The 17,932-nt window shown below is 42.7% G+C and overlaps 2 protein-coding genes across 2 annotated transcripts in view; both read right to left on the minus strand.

Moving 5' to 3' along the window:
- Positions 1 to 1,645: 1,645 nt before the first annotated feature.
- On the minus strand, positions 1,646 to 6,983 carry LOC108929145 (ADP-ribosylation factor-like protein 6). The gene is made up of 8 exons (XM_018743502.2): positions 6,765 to 6,983; positions 5,254 to 5,383; positions 4,664 to 4,725; positions 4,477 to 4,545; positions 3,907 to 4,001; positions 2,838 to 2,967; positions 2,517 to 2,572; positions 1,646 to 2,019 (listed from the first exon to the last, which is right to left on the minus strand). The coding sequence occupies exons 2-8, from the start codon at positions 5,374 to 5,376 to the stop codon at positions 1,994 to 1,996; spliced, it is 561 nt and encodes a 186-aa protein (XP_018599018.1). The 5' UTR covers positions 5,377 to 5,383; positions 6,765 to 6,983; the 3' UTR covers positions 1,646 to 1,993.
- Positions 6,984 to 9,190: 2,207 nt separating this feature from the next.
- LOC108930404 (ephrin type-A receptor 6-like) overlaps positions 9,191 to 17,932 on the minus strand; it is a 165,125-nt gene continuing 156,383 nt past the window's right edge. Inside the window, exons 14-17 of the mRNA XM_018745623.2 lie at positions 17,446 to 17,595; positions 12,959 to 13,152; positions 12,385 to 12,534; positions 9,191 to 10,866 (exon numbers count right to left, since the gene is read on the minus strand). Of these exons, the coding sequence (XP_018601139.2) occupies positions 10,752 to 10,866; positions 12,385 to 12,534; positions 12,959 to 13,152; positions 17,446 to 17,595 (609 nt within the window). The 3' untranslated portion in view covers positions 9,191 to 10,751. The remainder of the gene's footprint in view (positions 10,867 to 12,384; positions 12,535 to 12,958; positions 13,153 to 17,445; positions 17,596 to 17,932) is intronic.

The raw sequence follows: 17,932 nt of genomic DNA on the forward strand, positions 1-17,932 counted from the left end.
TTTTGTACAATAATACCATTTCTTTTACACTACACCGGATTGATTAAGGAAACAAGAGCAAACACACACACACATACACAAACACACACACACACACCTTATGCAGCTCACAGTACGTACAGTACCTCAGGGAATTGAGTACTCGGTATTCAGGACTCAGTACTCAGAATTCATATTCAGTGCTCTCTGTTGGTCCAAGAAAGACAACAAGAAAAGGCCTCCTGGATGGAAAACCATGAGGACAAGAGTACTGTCAGTTACCTAGTAGGATTATACACTGTGCAGTCACTCAGCTCCCATTTTAATACTGTACTCAACGTAATAGGTTTATTGGAAGTGTAATCCTCTAACAAGGGTCACTGTGGGCTGCTCCAACTGTTGATAGATTTCAGTCTTCCTAAGACAACTGTAAATATCAGCTTATGGTAAAATGAAAACTTGCTGCAAAAATGGGTTTGAAAGATTTATGAAAATTATCTCATGAGGACCTGTTATTGTGTAACTCTCACTGACCAGGTTTCATTTAGGAGATTAACCTTATTCACTGGTACGATGTATAGACATATACACACATTATTTGAGGTATTTGCCACTATAGTAGCCCTACTGCAAAGAAAGAAATAAAGTGACTACTTACCTAGTCTACAGATGGGGACAGATGGTAGTGTGGTGGTTACATCTACTGCCTTTGGACCCAAATGTTGCAGTTTAATTCCTCCATCTAGTAACATTACCCCGCTATGTAAATAATTGTAGGTAGACTAACATGGTAAGTTGCTTTTGAGAAAAGCGTCAGCTAAATGAATAAATGTCTAGGTTATGTAGGGGAAGTGCCATTGAGACAACATTAACTTGGTTATCATTTACGTGATTTTTTTATGTTTGAATGCAGAAGCATTTATGCATCTGACATACCTGGTCAGAAGAGTTGGTATGGGGCATATTGGAAACCATTATCAATGTTTGTCCAGTGCAGGGTCACTGTGGTCCATGGTCGATTCTAGAAGCGTAGTTTAGACTCTAGAGTCACTAGATTCTTTACTAAGCAGACGTCTAAAGATATTTACAGGAACGTGACACAGGTTTGGAACAAAATTAAACTCTACAATGCTGTGAAAACTTGAGATATTGTAGTGTTGTGTTTAAAAATTAGTTAATTTCACATTCTTACTATGTGAAAATGCAGTCAAGAAAAACAACCTTGCAAAAGCTGGCCAGTTGTATAATTCTTAGATATATAAAAAAGTGAAAAATTACTCATTTTTTTCTAAAATATATAGGTTTATATGAACCAAAACTGCTTCAAAAATGTTGTTCCAGAAGTATTCTTCAAATGTTATCTATTTCACTTATACAAAACAGGGTTATTGTAGTACTGTCCTATGTACATACAGTACATAGCACTGTATATAACTTCTTAATTTGGATTGCTGGACAAAAAAGCTAATGAAATAATCCCTTAAATTTAAAATTTTAGTTCTGTAGAATTTGTGATGGAATTACAGCTTAATCAGTAGTGCATACATCTAAAAACAGTAAGGCATCTTAAGGCCTGAAAAGAAACTAATGCAGAGGCACCTGTAAAACATAAATTTGTAGATGTTTTACAAAAATACAAAAAAAACTATTAGCCAGACAGTTAATGTTAAAAAGATTTTATTTGACATTTTTCACACTAATTTAGATGTCCAAAACAATCTCCAGAAGTGTAAAAAATACATCAGTACAGCAGCTAGATTTTGTAGCCTAAACATACATCAACTGTCACCCACAGCCAGGAAAGGACAAGTCAGCATCTCTTTAAGAAACATGACAAAGGACTTTCGCTTGGCTCCTTTTCAGGGTGGCCACTACAGCAGACCATTGGTCAAGGCTCACAGGGTCGAAGGTCAAACCAATCAAACAACTTCTGAGCACAGCTTTAGACCAGTGGAAGGGGCCTCTGTTGTTGATTAGCTTGTCGGACCAACACAGCTCCTGTGTCGTCAACCTCTCATGTTTTCATTGTTTTGATCTGATCTGTTGAGGAGGAAAAAAAAAAAAAAAAAAAAAAAAAAAACTTTAAAAATGTGTCACCTTTACAGATGGAACTTGAGAGAGTAACAGATTACCTGGTGGCATTACTATTCTACAATCATATTTGTACCATAAACTAACAACAAATAACTATCAACATGATAGAACCAAACCCTGCTTTTACATCAACCACGGCAAACTATGCTCAAATAAATGCATTTGATAAAGAACTATGACTACGAAGTTATGGAAGAAAACGGGCAAATACACTAACACTACATTCACCAAACACAAGTTTCACCAAAACAGCGATAATATTTAAAAAACAAAAACATACTTACAGTGTAATTTGCTCTACAGATATTGTAAAAAAGAACTGAATTTTAATTATTTCACAACTAAAGCAAGTTTTACAACAATTATTCTCCCAATAATACCTAAGTGCATTTCTATATGAAATAAAGCAAGACAACTGGAGAATTTATTCTAAAAGACCATACCTTGAAGCCAGTCCACTCCCTCTTGCAAGCCTTCTCCTTTCAAAGCATCACTAGCACTGAAAGGTACAAACTGTTTATTATTTACAAGCTTTTTCAAAAAATATAACCACTACCGCTTTTTGATGTCTTCCTATATCTAAAAATGACTTTAATCGAAGGATTATAAAGCAGAAATGATACACTGAGAAGCACTGATAACTCATAGAGACTCTCAGGTGGGTTGCACAGGGTACATCAAAACTTGCAGCTATGGATCCACATTGTTCAGTGGGCCTGGCCAGTGTTTGATGTGTAGACGCCAGGGGGAACTGAACCTCGTACCATATGTGCCATGGCTTGTCTTTGATATTCTCCAGACAGAGCAGCTGGGAAACCTTCACGGAGGACAGCGCATCTCGCAGGTCCATCTTGTTTGCAAAGAACAGAATAGGAATTCTCCGGTGTTTGATGTCTATATATAGGGGACATAAAAATAGAAAATATTCACATCTACAGTTTAAAGAATAAAACAGGATTAAGTTAAGTCTCTCACTTAAATCATGGCATAACTATTTTAAAAGCACAGCACAACAACACACACACTTTCTGAACCGCTTGTCCCATACGGGGTCGCGGGGAACCGGAGCCTACCCGGCAACACAGGGCGTAAGGCCGGAGGGGGAGGGGACACACCCAGGACAGGATGCCAGTCCGTCGCAAGGCACCCCAAGCGGGACTCGAACCCCAGACCCACCGGAGAGCAGGACCCGGTCCAACCCACTGCGCCACCGCGCCCCCCCCACAACAATACATATATGCATAAAAGCATAATACTCATAATAACTGCAAAACTTGTAACCCCTCTCTGTTACTAGTATATACTGTAAGCTATTAGTAAAATATTTGTGAAGAATAATATGAAATGATACTGCCCTTCAAGAAAATATGATGCAAGGTAGTACTTCAACTAGGGAAAGCCAGTAGTGTTAGTGCTGCTGCCTTTAGACCCAAAGGTTGCAGGTTCAAATCTCACCTCCAGCTGTAGTACCCGTGAGCAAGGTACTTACCCTAAATTGTGCCAATAAAATTAACCACCTGTATAAATGAGTAAATACTTGTAAGTAGCTTAATGTTGCTTTGCAGAAAAGCATCAGCTACATAAATAAATGTAACTTTCAGGTAAAACTTTCTTAAACACAAGTATGTTTAGGATAGGTAAGACTTTCCTTTGCCTTTTCAGCTTCTAGAAACACTTTCTTCAGTCATTATTATGATTGACAGTGCTTTCAAAAAACATAGAAGAATGAAAAAAATGGAACACAAAGTTTGGGATTAACACAAGTTAAAGAATGCAGAGTATCTCTGCTGTTTGTACCAAAGAAAATCAACATCATTAAATCATAGCATTTACCTGGATGATTCAGAAGTGTGTCGAGTTCTTCTTTAGCAACCACCATTCTCAGCTTGTCTCCACTGTCAATGACAAATATGATAGCCTGACCCTCCCTGTAAATATAACCATTTGTTAGAACAGATGTTGAGGCAGTAATAATAATCATCATCTAATGCTAATACTATGAACACGGGTATAACACAAGGGAGATGTTTAGTAATTAACCCTGCACCCATGCTAAATTCATTTAGCTGATGCTATTTACCAAAGCAACTTACAATGTTCAGCTACTTACGTATTTAAATATCTGGGTAATTTTACTGGAGCAACTAAGGGTTCTTCACTTAAGTGTATTACAGTATTAGGTGAGATCTGAACTGGTAACCTTCGGATCCAAAGGTAGCAGCTCTAACTGCTACAATCAGCTGCCCTAAACATCAGCCACATCTTTGCAGTTGCTGCTGCCATTCCATAAACACGCTTAAAAGTACCGTTCACCTTTCGCGTGATTTGACGTTACGTCTTTTGTAATTTTAAGTGCTTCAGAATCAGCTGCAAGAAGAGCAACCGAGAGGAAGGAATGCTTACTTGTAGTAATGCTCCCACAGATTCCTGTATCTGCCTTGGCCAGACATGTCAAAAACTGTGAAGGACAGACTTGCAAAGAAAAAGAAAAAACAGCATTAATGCTAACAGCACAAAGAAGTTAGTGATACACTCAAATTCAACAGATTTTCACAGCAAGCAGTGAGAAAATGAGGAATCAGATCAATACCTTGAGGTCTTAAACTTCTCTATGCTGAATCCTATAGTGGGAACTATGTCTTGTGTCTGGGCCTGCAAGACAAAACAGCAGCAGATTCTTGTTAAGTGTATTAATGGGTAAACTTGTTTTTAGGGTTCAATTTGAATATTAATACTTAAATATGTGAAACAAATATGTAAGAATAACAACTGGTCTTGATAATCTGCACTCATAAACTACAATTCTAGGAACTTTCAGTGTAATCTGACGGGATGCTGGAGCTGGGAAACAACGCTTACACACCATTTCTTACCCTCAGCATTAATTGTCAACAGACATAGGTGTAACCCAGGGGAGTCTTTGCCAATTAAATCTTCACCCATGTATATACAACCCCTTTCCCACCCCATGTGGATTAAACAGCATGCAATCAAATAAGAAAGGTCAACTGACTCCAGTAGGATGATGAATGTACCAAAGAAAACTGATGTATCCCATTTTAAGCAAAAAAAAAAAATCCTGAAGCCAGATGCACGTTTTGTCACGTACGTGATGAAACACTTGTGAATAAGGCATATGAAAAAAGTAACAGATTGTACAGAAAGGAAGAGGGGACTTGCATTGGAGGGCTTCAGCTGGTTGATGATGGTCGTTTTGCCACTGTTGTCCAGACCCAAACAGAGCACGTTGACCTCTTTCTTCTTCAGGCCCAGCCAGCCGGCCAGCTTGTCGAAAAGACCCATCGGGATCCTGCTCACACATTCACTAACTCAGCACTGAATCTCTCCAACAGACATCACATAATAATAATAATAATAATAAGCCCATGATCCTGCCACATACTTATGAAACACATGAAATAAAAACACCCTATAATACATTTAGCTGCCGTTTTTTCTCCAAAGCGACTCGACTTACAATATTAAGGTTAATTATTTACACACGTATACAGCTGGGTAACTTTACTGGAGCAATTTAGGGTAAGTACCTTGCTCAAGTGGCCAGTGGTGGGGACTGAACCCCCAACCTTTGGGTCCAAAGGCAGAAGCCCCAATAAATAATAATAATAATAATAATAATAATAATAATAATAATAATCCCATGATTTTGTCACGTTAACAGTTTGAACATGACATAAAAACTATACAATAATAATTATTATTATTAGTAAAAACGATTATAATTACAATATGAAAAACATGCGATCCTGCTACATCTATCAGAAAGAATTCCTTCCCCTTCAGTTCAATATCACATAAAAATAATAATGAATATGGTAGTAAGACGCCGGTCTAATAATTTATTTAATACATAATATTAATAATAATTATTATTATTACAGTTATCGCTGCAGCTCTCACTCCTGAAACACGGCGCTGATGACGACGATGTCTCGTCTCTGCCGAGTAAATAATCCGGATTCCGAGGATTATAAATCATACTGTACCAGCAGCCTGCATTCGCTGTCCCACGGATCACACGTAAAAACTGTCGAATATTAGACTAGTGACTTTACCCGAATTAACCACGTTTACACTTACGGGACACTTTCAAAATCAAACCGACAAAACTGACGGTTTTCAGGTTGTTGTTGTTGTTATTATTATTATTACGATAGAGCCCGAAGTCCTCGTTTTCATGGGCAGACACGCAACATCAGCTGCCAGACTGTGTGTTGATTTAAACACGTGTTTTGAACCGAAGAAGCAAAGTAAGCAGTGCTTTCTTTGTTTTTGAAATGTCGAAATAAAAATAAAAACTACGCTCCGTGCTGCGGAGGACGGCTAGCTGCTAATGCTAACAAGCGCTACCGACAACCCGGACGTGGTTTAATTATTATTTTCCATTTCGTGTTTCTCTGCTTTTACTCTCCACTAGCTAAATAAGCAGTCTGCTAACTAGCCACCTGACAGAGCTAAAGTTAGTAACCAGGACAGGTTAACCATGATTAACCGGGTTAACAGCCGCTCGACGTCACAGGACCGGCCGGCCGGGTTCTCGCAACGGATTCGCTCGATTCACGATTGCTCACAAATTTCATCTTTACATTACATTTCTGCAGCATTTACATCTAGATTCAGATAAATAACTGGAACAAACGTCGTTTCCGTGACAACAAAGCGCCTTTTACCTCCTTCTTCAAGGCCTCAGGCAGCAGCTCCCGTGACTCTCTCGTCTCGCTAAATGTCCACCGAATAATTTCTATAAATCTGCTCCAGTTCCGATTTTACACCAACTCGACTTTATTATTCGTTCCGTATCATGGACATACAGAATCGGCCTGCTTCAGCATTACACAGGTGACGTGGATTAGAAGATAGAGACGGCGGTAGAACGTGTACACACGCTGTTGCTAAGAGACCGCTTGGCACAATGCGCTCGACAGCACCCCCAGCGACACAGTAGTGTAATGACAATAGTAATAATAATACTGAACTGGATCTGGTAAAAGGGGGGTGTGGTGGCGCAGTGGGTTGGACCACAGTCCTGCTCTTCGGTGGGTCTGGGGTTCAAGTCCCGCTTGGGGTGCCTTGTGACGGACTGGCGTCCCGTCCTGGGTGTGTCCCCTCCCCCTCCGGCCTTACGCCCTGTGTTACCGGGTAGGCTCCGGTTCCCCGTGACCCCGTATGGGACAAGCGGTTCTGAAAATGTGTGTGTGTGGATCTGGTAAAAACGCAGTACTATTACTACTACTACTACTACTACTACTACTATACTCAGCGGAACCAAAAATAGCAGGTGCTCTTCAATGTAAAGAGCAGATTAAAAAGACAGAATCTGTTGTTTTCAGCAAGTTTCCGAAGCTCCTGTACTCAAGCACAACTTTGCAAAACCTCAGTTGAGAACAGTGCCAAAGAAACAAAGCTCTACAGAAAGCCTACAAAAGCTGACCATTGTGTTCTCATCAACTACTACTACTACTAATAGCAATAATAATACACACACACACACACACACACACACACACACACACACACACACACACACACACACACACACACACACACACACACACACACACTGAAACCACTTGTCCCAAGTGGGGTCGCGGGGAACCAGAGCCGAATCCAGCAACACAGGGTGTAAAGCTGGAGGGGGAGGGGACACACCCAGGACGGGATGCCAGTCCGTTGCAAGGCACCCCAAGCGGGACTCAAACCCCAGACCAGCCAGAGAGCAGGACCTGGCCAAACCTGCTGCACCACCACTCCCCCCTGCAATAATAATAATAATAATAATAATAATAATAGTTACAGACTGTATTGGGATAGCTGCTGGCATAGAGGTTTGAACTGCTGTCTTTGGACCCAAAGGTTGCAGGTTTAAATCTAACTCCCAGCTGTAGTACCCTTATATGTAACATACATGCCCAAATCTCTCCAGTGGAATCACCCTGTAAGTAATTGTTACTAGATTAACACTTAGTCAGTTAGTTGCTTTGGAAAAAAGCATCAGCTGCAAATGTATTCAACTAAACCTGATTCTAAATGTGGCAACACACACCTTGGGGAACCCTTCATTTTAGGACAATTTGTAGGCTGTGGCTCGTATTGCTGCAGACAGAAGGTTCCTTTCAGGGAGTCAAGAGAAAGGAACTGCATGTGAAAGTCACGTAATGGAAGAAGAAAACCTACTAAGGGTTTTCTATGTTTTACCCTGACTTAAATATTTTGAATAAATCAATCAAATAATTTGTCCATTATTGACCGCTTGACCAGTTCAGGGTCACAGTGGTCTGGAATGTATCCTGGAAACTTAAGGCATGAGCGAGAGTACATCCTTGATGGGCCATCAGTCCATCACAGTGCTCTAATTTGAATAAATGTTCTGGTAAACATTTTAACTGAAGAGTAAAAAGAATTGGGGAGTGTGGTGGTGCGGCAGGCTTGGCCTCTGCCTGCTCTCTGGTGGGTCTGAGGTTTGAGTCCCACTTGGGGTGCCTTGCGTTGGACTGGCGTCCCGTCCTGGGTGTGCCCCCTCCAGCCTCACTGCGTTGCTGGGTTAGGCTCCAGCTTGCCACGACCCTGTTTAAGACAAGCAGTTTCAGTCAATGTATGTGTGTGTGTGTGTGTGTGAATAACAAGAATTATTAAGTACAGACACTGATAGTGGTAATCTGAGTAATCTGAAGGTCTCTGGTTCAAATCCTACACTTGCGACAGTACTCTTGATCAAAGTACTTGCCCTGAATCAATGCAGCAAGAATAAGTTTAAGAAGCAGCGAGTAGCCGATGGCATTGTGGTAAGAGCTGCTGCCCTTGCATCTGAAGGTTGTTGGCTTGAGTCTCAACCTGCTGGTGCAGTGCCTTTGTGCAACACTTATGCTAAACTGCTTCAGTTAAAAAATTACCCACCTGTATAAATGGATAACTAATTGTAGGTAGATCAACGCTGTGGGTTGCCTTAGAGAGAAGTGTCAGGTAAATATAGTCTATAGACATATGTCTTACCTTGGAAAATCAGTGTAAAGTTATTTCCTTGGACAAAGGTTCCTAAGTCTAAACAAAGAACCACGACCACACGCAAAAAATGACACAACAGGTAACCACCAGAACTGTTAACTTTTATTTGCAAATCAATATTTTCATAAATGGGCGCATATGGTCTGTAAGACCTGGCAATGCCTCTTTGGAAATTATAGAAAAATAAAATACAAGAGTTATAAGTACTTGTACTTTGTACAAAAGAAGTTGCCTCCCATTGCTCAGCAGGTACCGTGTGCTAAACAGCGATTCTCCACCTCCACTGCTTCTGCCCGTCCTGTGTGAGAAACCTCGGTGATCACACTGCAAGCACCTGCCGTGCCTCATCGATGCTCGAGTGTTCCCATCGTCCAGAAGGTGTGTGTTCTTCTCCTAGTAAGAGATATGGATAAGGGTGCTGCTTGCCTTTGTGTATGTGAAAATTATCATCGTACCGTTCAACTGAAGAAAATGTCCCAGAGTTACTTTGTTTGCCGTGGTAAAAAGGTCCTCCCTCACCCAACATTTACTGAGGATCTGAAGGAGACAATGCATTTCTTCGTGACCTGCATATTGAAGCCCGTAGTACCGAATATTATTATGATGGAATGGGTGGACTGATTCATTCGTTAGCGTTTCCCAGTTCTGGAAAGTTCCACATTTGATACACGTGTCAAATAGGACTCTACCAGGGTTGGGGTGATGAAGGGTAAACAGAGAACACGGTTTCATTCTCACAACAATTATTAGGCCCAAAGCAAGTAGACCAGTAGCCGTGTAGCCTAAAATCTAAAACGTTTTTTCAGCTCTTTACAACTGCATTGTCATAGCATACATGTCTTTTAGCAGAATTGCTTGAGGTGGACATTGTTGAGTAATTGTTAATTGTTCAGTAAGACAGAGTACACTTTTTTCTGCATCTCTTCTTGGTTTGGAAAACAACTGCATATATTGCTATGTTAAGGAAAGGTGTACTTAAATAGCTAAGGAAATGTAATCCAAATTTACTAGGGCTTTCACAGATAGGACATCACATATATAAATATCAGGTTAAGATAATAATCAGTAAATGGATTATACATGTAAAAGTTTAACATTCATCGATTCAAACTCCAAAATTGGCTGTTCGTAATCTTCAAGTATCAGCATACCGTTATATTCTGGGAAGAAGTTCAATAAATTAACGAGAACACTTTATGACATTTACTTATCAAACTGTGAAATCATAAATATAGTAAGGACAGTCCTTTGATTGCACATCTGATAGCAGCTACATGGTCACAAAACATGGAGAAAAATCTGTGGGTCACATCCCCGAATCTACCACACGTCTCTAAATACTGGTCCAGTACTGCTGCCGCACGAAGAAGGGCTGCCGCAGCGACTCGCGGCCCTTTCGGGAAACCGCGGCGCGAAGCCCCCGCGTCCTCCGTCCTCAGTCTGGCTGAGTCTGAAGCTGTTCTTCGGAAAGATCTTGGTTATTCGGATTGCTTGCTTGCTGGGTTGAAGGAAGCCGGCGTTCTGTCCGAAGGGTAGGGGTGGGGTCAGGGGTCTTGCGCTGAGGGCGGGATGTTGGCTTTGCGGCGAGGCGGCGGCGAGGCGGGCGAGGTGTGCGAGGCAGCCGAGGCGCAGTCTCTGGCCGCCCGGGCGCAGCCTCATACGTGGAACCCCTTTTCCTGGACGTGGAGCAACTGGAGCCGAAGCGTCTGTATACTGCTCACTATCCGCCGCTGGTGTCCGATGAGCGTCACTCCGATCTGCCGGACATCCCTGTGAGAGGGCGAGAGGCCGGATCCGTTGAATCGCACACACACAACAGACCGTGGACAGCTCTGCTTAAATAATAATAGTCATCGTATAACCCGCTCCATCAAATATCACAATGATTACTGTGCTGCAAATTGCATAAATGAATATAGAGGAATGTAAAGCTGTCCCGATCACGATACATTGACTCCTCATCTTGCGAACACTATTGCGACCTGAAGTCTGACATCTAACCTCTAACCCTAATTGCTAAAAATGAACCATCCATTGCCAACAACCACTTGTCCCGAGTGGCATCGCAGCAAGCCTTACCTGACAACACAGGGCTCAAGGCTGGAGGTGGAGGGGACACACCCAGGACAGGACGCCAGTCTATCGTAAGGCCCTCCAAGCAGGGCTCGAACCGCAGACCCCCCACCCAGCAGGCACCGGCTGAACCCGCCATGCCACCACACCCCGCTGTGCTAAAATGAGCCCCTAACCCTAATTCCTAAAACTAATCCTTAACCCTGTGTCACAGTCAGTAAATGTGTAATAATACAAAGGCCCCATAGGTTTATTTACTGGTGAGGTTTACATAAAAATCTTGCACATAGTTATCAGTAAAATAACATAGACTTTAAAATGTTGTATTTTTATTACTTTCGAGCAATGATAATATTGGAATTGGTTTACAATGCAGAAGCAGGTAGTACAGTAGTTAGAACTGCTGCCTCTGGACTAACCCGTCACCCTAATGCCTAAAACCAACCCCAACTCTAAGTCACAATGAGTAAATGCTTAATAATACAGAGGCCGCTGTTTATTCACTGGTTAGACCACATACGAATCTAGCACATAATTATCGGGAAAATAACAAAGATGTTAAGTTTTTACACTTTAATATTTTTAATAACTTCAAGATGTATTAATATTAAAATTAGTTTGCAATGCAGCAGCAGCTAGTGCAGTAGTTAGAAGTTCTGTCTCTGGACTAAGTGGTTGCAGGTATGAATCCCTCTCCAGCTGCAGTGCCCTTGATCAACGTACTTACTCTGAATTTCTCCAGCAGAAATTACCCAGCTGTATAAATGGATAAATCACTGTAAGATGCTTTGGAGAAAAGCATCTGCTAAATAAATAAAAGTGTGTTGTCTCCAAAAACTCGTATTTAACGCTGACTGTTGGCTGATTCATCCCATAAACAGGTGCAATGCTTGCCATCTTGTATTAATCACCAGCCCTCGAAAACACCAGACACAAGCAATAAACACTGTGGAAGGGAGATGAACAAAGGTGGCCTCATGTTCCTGCTCTGTTTTGTAGCTCATTACTGCCAACTAATGGCTGGATATGGAAATACAAGTAACAATCTCTGCAACGAGCTCATGTTTTCGGAAACAGATAAGTGAAAGAAAAAATGCAGTCACAACTAATTGGGAACTGTTCGTACCTTTGAAAAATCGTAGCTCGACTGTTCGTAATTAGAGGAACCAGTGCATGGCAAGATCGTTATTATCTGCGCAATTTAATTTCACTTACTCAATGCTCATTCTGGAGATGGAGTCCAGTGTTGTGAAGCCAGCAGCCAGGAAATTGTTCTTGTATTGGCTCATTTTGATAGAGTCCAGCCAATCGCCAACTGAGATAAACAGAGGATAATCATTTTCATCCCCCGGAGATTCTGGTAAACTGCGAGGAAACGAGAAAAAGAGCAAAAAAAGCAATAGCTTTACATGTACTTTTACATTTATTCATTTAGCAGATGCTTTTCACCAAAGCGACGTACATCTCACGACTCCCTTTAGACCCTTTAACTGTGTTGTGATTGAGTAGCAGTGAAAATAATGCATTGCTACACAACGTAGACCAATATGAATAGTTAGTACAGAAATTTAGGGCAGCGGATGGCATGACGGTTAGAGGTGTTGTCCTCCATTTATAGGACCTCCTGCTACTGTACCCTTGAACAAGGTACTTACTCTGAACTAATACTGTAAAAATCACCCAGCTGTATAAATGGGTAAAATCATCAGCTAAGTAAAGGTAAGAATTCATGTTTCCGAGGTCTATTCGCTGATCCCACCCCAGCTGATCCCCGTCCGGCAGGCCCTACCCCTGGATGTCCTCCACCAGTGTCAGAAGGCTGCTGGGATTGCGGATCAGTTTGTCCAGGAAGCCCACGATGTCGGCGAACTTGGGGCGGTGGTTTCTCTCCTTCTGCCAGCAGTGCAGCATGAGCTGGTGCAGTGCCACGGGGCATCCCATGGGTGCCGGCAGGCGGTAGCCCTCCTCGATGGACAGGATAACCTGCCGGGGACGGGCACAGCATGGCAGTTACAAACCCGCACTTGACTTGGTTTGAGTCGCAGGAAGGCCAGGGAGTCCTGAGGCTCCGAATTGCTTTAATAAAAACATCCAGATATACAAACAAGAAAAAATGTGAGCTGTGTAATTACAGTAATGTTACTGTAATAACATTACTTTCCTACTAAATGATCTGAAACCGTACGACTCCAACCTGTTACATCTCTGAACTGACAGCATAAAAAATACAGTACAGTCCTCTCTGCTTTCCCTTTACACCCCAGTTTCTGACTGCGAATAAGTGACATTAACGTTTTGCTGGTAAAATAGAATTTCTGGTTACAGAGCCATTGGAGTTGAAAAATGACAATTATATCTCTGTAATGTAATTAGTTTTTTCTGGAACCTTCAAACGAAGCAACTTTAAAATGCTAAGGGCGTGGGCTTTTCAGACACCTTTTTCATTTTTTAGCGCTGCAGCAATACACACACGTGTGCAGGCGTTACGGAGGTCAGCCTCAGGAAAACCATCATAACTGATAGTTATGTGTCCAGGAGCAAATGAGGACGTACTGCACGCGCTCCGAGGAGAATTACACTGTCTCCTTTATTTAGACTCGCGGCAGCCTCAGATGCTCAGTGTCACTTTAGGTAATTGAGACAAAGAGTCCTGTTCCAAAGCGCAGGGGTAACACAGCTCTCCCATGAGCCCACCGTGGGCCTCGGTCCAGGCACACTGTTCATTTCAGCCTCGGTCGCAATGTGTGGAGTGAGTGTGGGTGACCTTCAACCAGGGCCAGTGACCGTGTCTCGAGGGTCTCCGTCCTCCCTGAGCGAAGGCTCTCCTTGGGCAGACCTTGGTTTGAGCTCTGCATTAAGAATATATCAGACTGTCATGATCTCAGAGTGCTGATGTGAGAAAGAACAGTCCGGTGGTGCAATGGATGGTGGTGTTGCCTCACAGCTGCTGGGCTGTGGGTTTCAATTCAGATGAGTATGTGTGGAGTGCTCTGGTTTCCTACTACAGCCAAAATACATGTGTTTCAGGTGAACTGGTGACTCTAAATTGCCTATAGTGTGCATATTTCATCACTCTGCTGTGTGGATGGGTAGATGCCAGATGGGTTGTTTCTCATGGTGCCAACTCCTGTGCTGGAGCACCTTTCTCAGCTCCCTTTGTTGAATCTTTATAGACCGTTAGCCACCAGTCCTGCATCCATCCAGTAACTGACACAGCCCCCTATGTTTGGAACTGAAAGCAATATCACACACACACACACACACACACAGTCTGAACCGCTTGTCCCATTTGGGGTCATACGGAGCCAGAGCCTAACCCAGCAACAGAGGGTATAAGGCTGGAGGGGGAAGGGACACATCCGGGACAGGACACCAGTCTGTTGCAAGGCATCCCAAGTGGGACTCGAACCCTAGACCCACTGGAGAGCAGGACCCAGTCCAACCCACTGCACCACCACACCCCTATGAAAGCAATATCAAATATGGATATTCATATTTATTCATTTAGCCAACACTTTTCTCCAAAGCAATTTATGATATTAAGCTACCTACATTTATATACTCATTTATACATCCTGGTAACATTTTTTTACTGAACCAATGTAGCTTAAGTTTTGTACATCACTCAAGGGCACTAAAGTAGTGGATGAGATTCAAACCAGTGACCTTCAGGTGTGTAAGCAGCAGCGTTATTCATACTATCAGCTACCCTGTATTTTCTCATATATAGAATCCATGCCAGGTAGCGCAGTGGCGCAGTGGGTTGGACCAGGTCCTGCTTTCTGGTGGGTCTGGGGTTTGAGTCCTGCTTGGGGTGCCTTGTGATGAACTGGCGTCCCATCCTGGGTGTGTCCCCTCCCCCCCCCCCGCCTTATGCCCTGGGTTGGGCTCCAGCTCCTTGTGACCCCGAAGGGAACAAGTGATTTCACACTGTGTGTGTGTGACCTGTGCTAATTTCCATTTTCACTACCCAACACCATCCAGCACTGGCTGCTCAAAAGGTTTGTAAAGGTGTCGCGTTTAAGCCATGACCGTCATATGAATGGAGTGCTGTGCTTCGAGGCAGAGTCTTTGTACATGCTGGATGACCTCGATGTGATGCCTGTGCACAGCTGTGAGATACAGGGTGTGAAACCCGTTGGAATCATCTGGGTTTCTGCATGTGTTGCTCCTAAAGCGTGATCTGATCTTCATCTAAGTAAAAAAAAAAAATATATACAGTGTTATTGAGCAAACACCACACACAGAATTTCAGAACTGGATGTTATATAGTGCAGCTCCCTTTTGATGATCAGTGGCTCTGCTGCAGTGGGGGTCCTCTGCCCCCTCTGTCCCTGAAACCCCTCCCTCAAACGCCCACCACCCACTAGGCTCCCTGCTTTTTTTTTGGGGGGGGGGGGTCTTTGTCCATGAAAGCACTTGTGAGCAATTCCCCAGAATTCCCAAATCCTCTTTGAAATGCCAGTCCCTCAGTAAATCTACAGCATGAGGGATTACCACGGTTACTGAACACCCCCTCCTGCCCAAAGGGACACCTTGAGAGACCAGGTCCCTCAGCCAGGCACTGGCAATCTGGCCCTTTGGACCGTCATGTCGGGATGTTACTTCTCAGGTTTGAAGTCAAAATCGAAATATCAGACATGTTTTGGAGGTAAAAGCCTAGGGCTCGCGGATTGTCGTCCCCGACCCTGCAGGGTGGCTTAGCTGCAAGAAGCGGCGAGAGCAAAACAGCTAGACATTCAGGTGGAGAAGAACTAGAGTCGCTGGGATCACGTCCCCTGCTTTATCACTCCTCTTAATTCTGGCAAAGTGCCTGGAGATCAGTGCTTATCCTGGACGAACCTGCTCAGAGTTCAGGATCCGGTTCCGTCTGCAAGGCGAGGGCATTCGAGGATGTAAAAGGGGGTAAATGCATACTGCACATTCACGCACGTAAGAGGGAAAGTCGAAAAGTATCCACAGTAATGTCTTAATTAATATATAGACACCATATATTGCACCATAACTTTAAGATCATGCCAGGATAAGCCTGTGTATGTCAAAAAAAAAAAAAATTAGTAGGAAGGTGATCAGGAATCGTCGATATTTTGATAGTTTTATGCAGCTACTAGTGTGATGAACATTGGTTCATATGGTGGAAAGAAAGAAACTTCATTTAAGAATCACACATCTGCAGCTATGTCTCTCTTTCTCCTAATGTAATGCTAAATGAATATATGTAAATGTAAATGCAGACAGTACTTCTTTTACTTATCTTTGTATTTGCACGAATATAAATGACAGTGCAACTAAGAATTAATTATGGTAAACTCATTTTCATATTAGAAAAAAATTTTAAAGGAAAATTAAAATGTAAAACATGGCACATGAGCTTTGGGATGGATGGTCATGCTTCCTAAATAATGTGCACTGATCTATAAAAAACTGATTTCTGGACAAAAACTTTAGTAATGGACTATTTTTACTTTGCATCAGATGGAAAATCAGGGTCCGTTTCCCTCAGTCAGAAACTCCGCTTCATAAATCAAACATATTCCAGTCTAATGTCAGACATCTGGGATGGGGAGCTCCAATTTTCACAGTTCTCATTTCAGCTTTTGGAATTGTGTCTGCCTTTGTAATGAAAAAGAACATGAAGATAGCTGATTATGCATTAGGCCAGCATGGTAAAAAGATTATGAGCAAATTATGTGTATGTGTGGAACAGCTTGGGCTGCTGGACGGCGTCTTCCCCACCCCCAGTGTGCTCTTGTCCATGAGCATCACACACTTTTCCCCTAATACGAGCTCTTTTCGCTCTCTGCCTCTCTCTTTGTCAGGCACAAGGCTGCCGCAGAGATAATGTTCACTTCCACGGGACATTATCCGGCAGAAGGCGGTGACAAGACTAACGCTTGTATACAGCACGGTAGAAAACACCGAGCTCAGACTTCGGATGTTAGTGTGGGGGTTGCAATAGGATACACACCCTCGTACCTGTGCATACCTGTGCCTGTGCTTTGGATTTGGCAGAGAAGTGGAAACGTATCTGCAATATACAATGTTACTTGAAAGCATGTGAATCCTATAGGGATGGTCATTATTCTGATTCATTAATAATTTTTATATCCATCCATCCATCCATCCATCCATCCATCAGCTGCTTGTACTATCCCAGAATCACTAGGGGTACACCCTGGATGGGTCACCAGTCCATCGCAAGGTAGAATATTTCTTGTATAATAACACATATATATATAAAAAAATATAATGGTTTGCAAAAGAACGTGAACTCACATCCTGATTGGACATCTCCCAGTAGGGACGCTCTCCGTAGGACATCACCTCCCACATGACGATGCCGTAGCTCCAGGCGTCGCTGGCTGAGGAGAACTTCCTGTAGGCGATGGCTTCGGGCGCCGTCCAGCGAATGGGGATCTTTCCGCCCTGAAAACGCAGAGTGTTTCCATCGCCAGCGCTCTTCGCAAACTGCACACTTTCCCTTCTACTCTCTTGAACGCAGAGTGGGAGAAAAACAACAACTCGCAGGACGTGGCCTTGGATACGGATGAGATCAGTCCTGCTTCTCCTTACTTCTTATTCAGACATGAAACAGAAGCTGTTCAATTAGGCATGGCTGTAGAGTGCCAAACGGGTTTGTGCATTGGCATGAAAAAGCAGCATTTTGTTGTACACCAAATATTACTCCCCCCTGTGGTAAAGAGACATTTTAATAGTGGAAAGACAACTCTATCTATCTATCTATCTATCTATCTATCTATCT

The sequence above is a fragment of the Scleropages formosus genome, chromosome 12, assembly GCF_900964775.1.
Source record: "Scleropages formosus chromosome 12, fSclFor1.1, whole genome shotgun sequence".
In the NCBI taxonomy this organism is placed as follows: Eukaryota; Metazoa; Chordata; class Actinopteri; order Osteoglossiformes; family Osteoglossidae; genus Scleropages; species Scleropages formosus.

Coding starts and splice junctions, on each gene's coding strand:
- LOC108929145 (XM_018743502.2), bottom strand. CDS start 5,376: ATGGGTCTTTTCGACAAGCTGGCCGGCTGGCTGGGCCTGAAGAAGAAA. Junction 4,726..5,253: donor ACCAGCTGAAGCCCTCCAAT/GCAAGTCCCCTC, acceptor TTTGTCTTGCAG/GCCCAGACACAAGACATAGT. Junction 4,002..4,476: donor CTGTGGGAGCATTACTACAA/GTAAGCATTCCT, acceptor TTATATTTACAG/GGAGGGTCAGGCTATCATAT.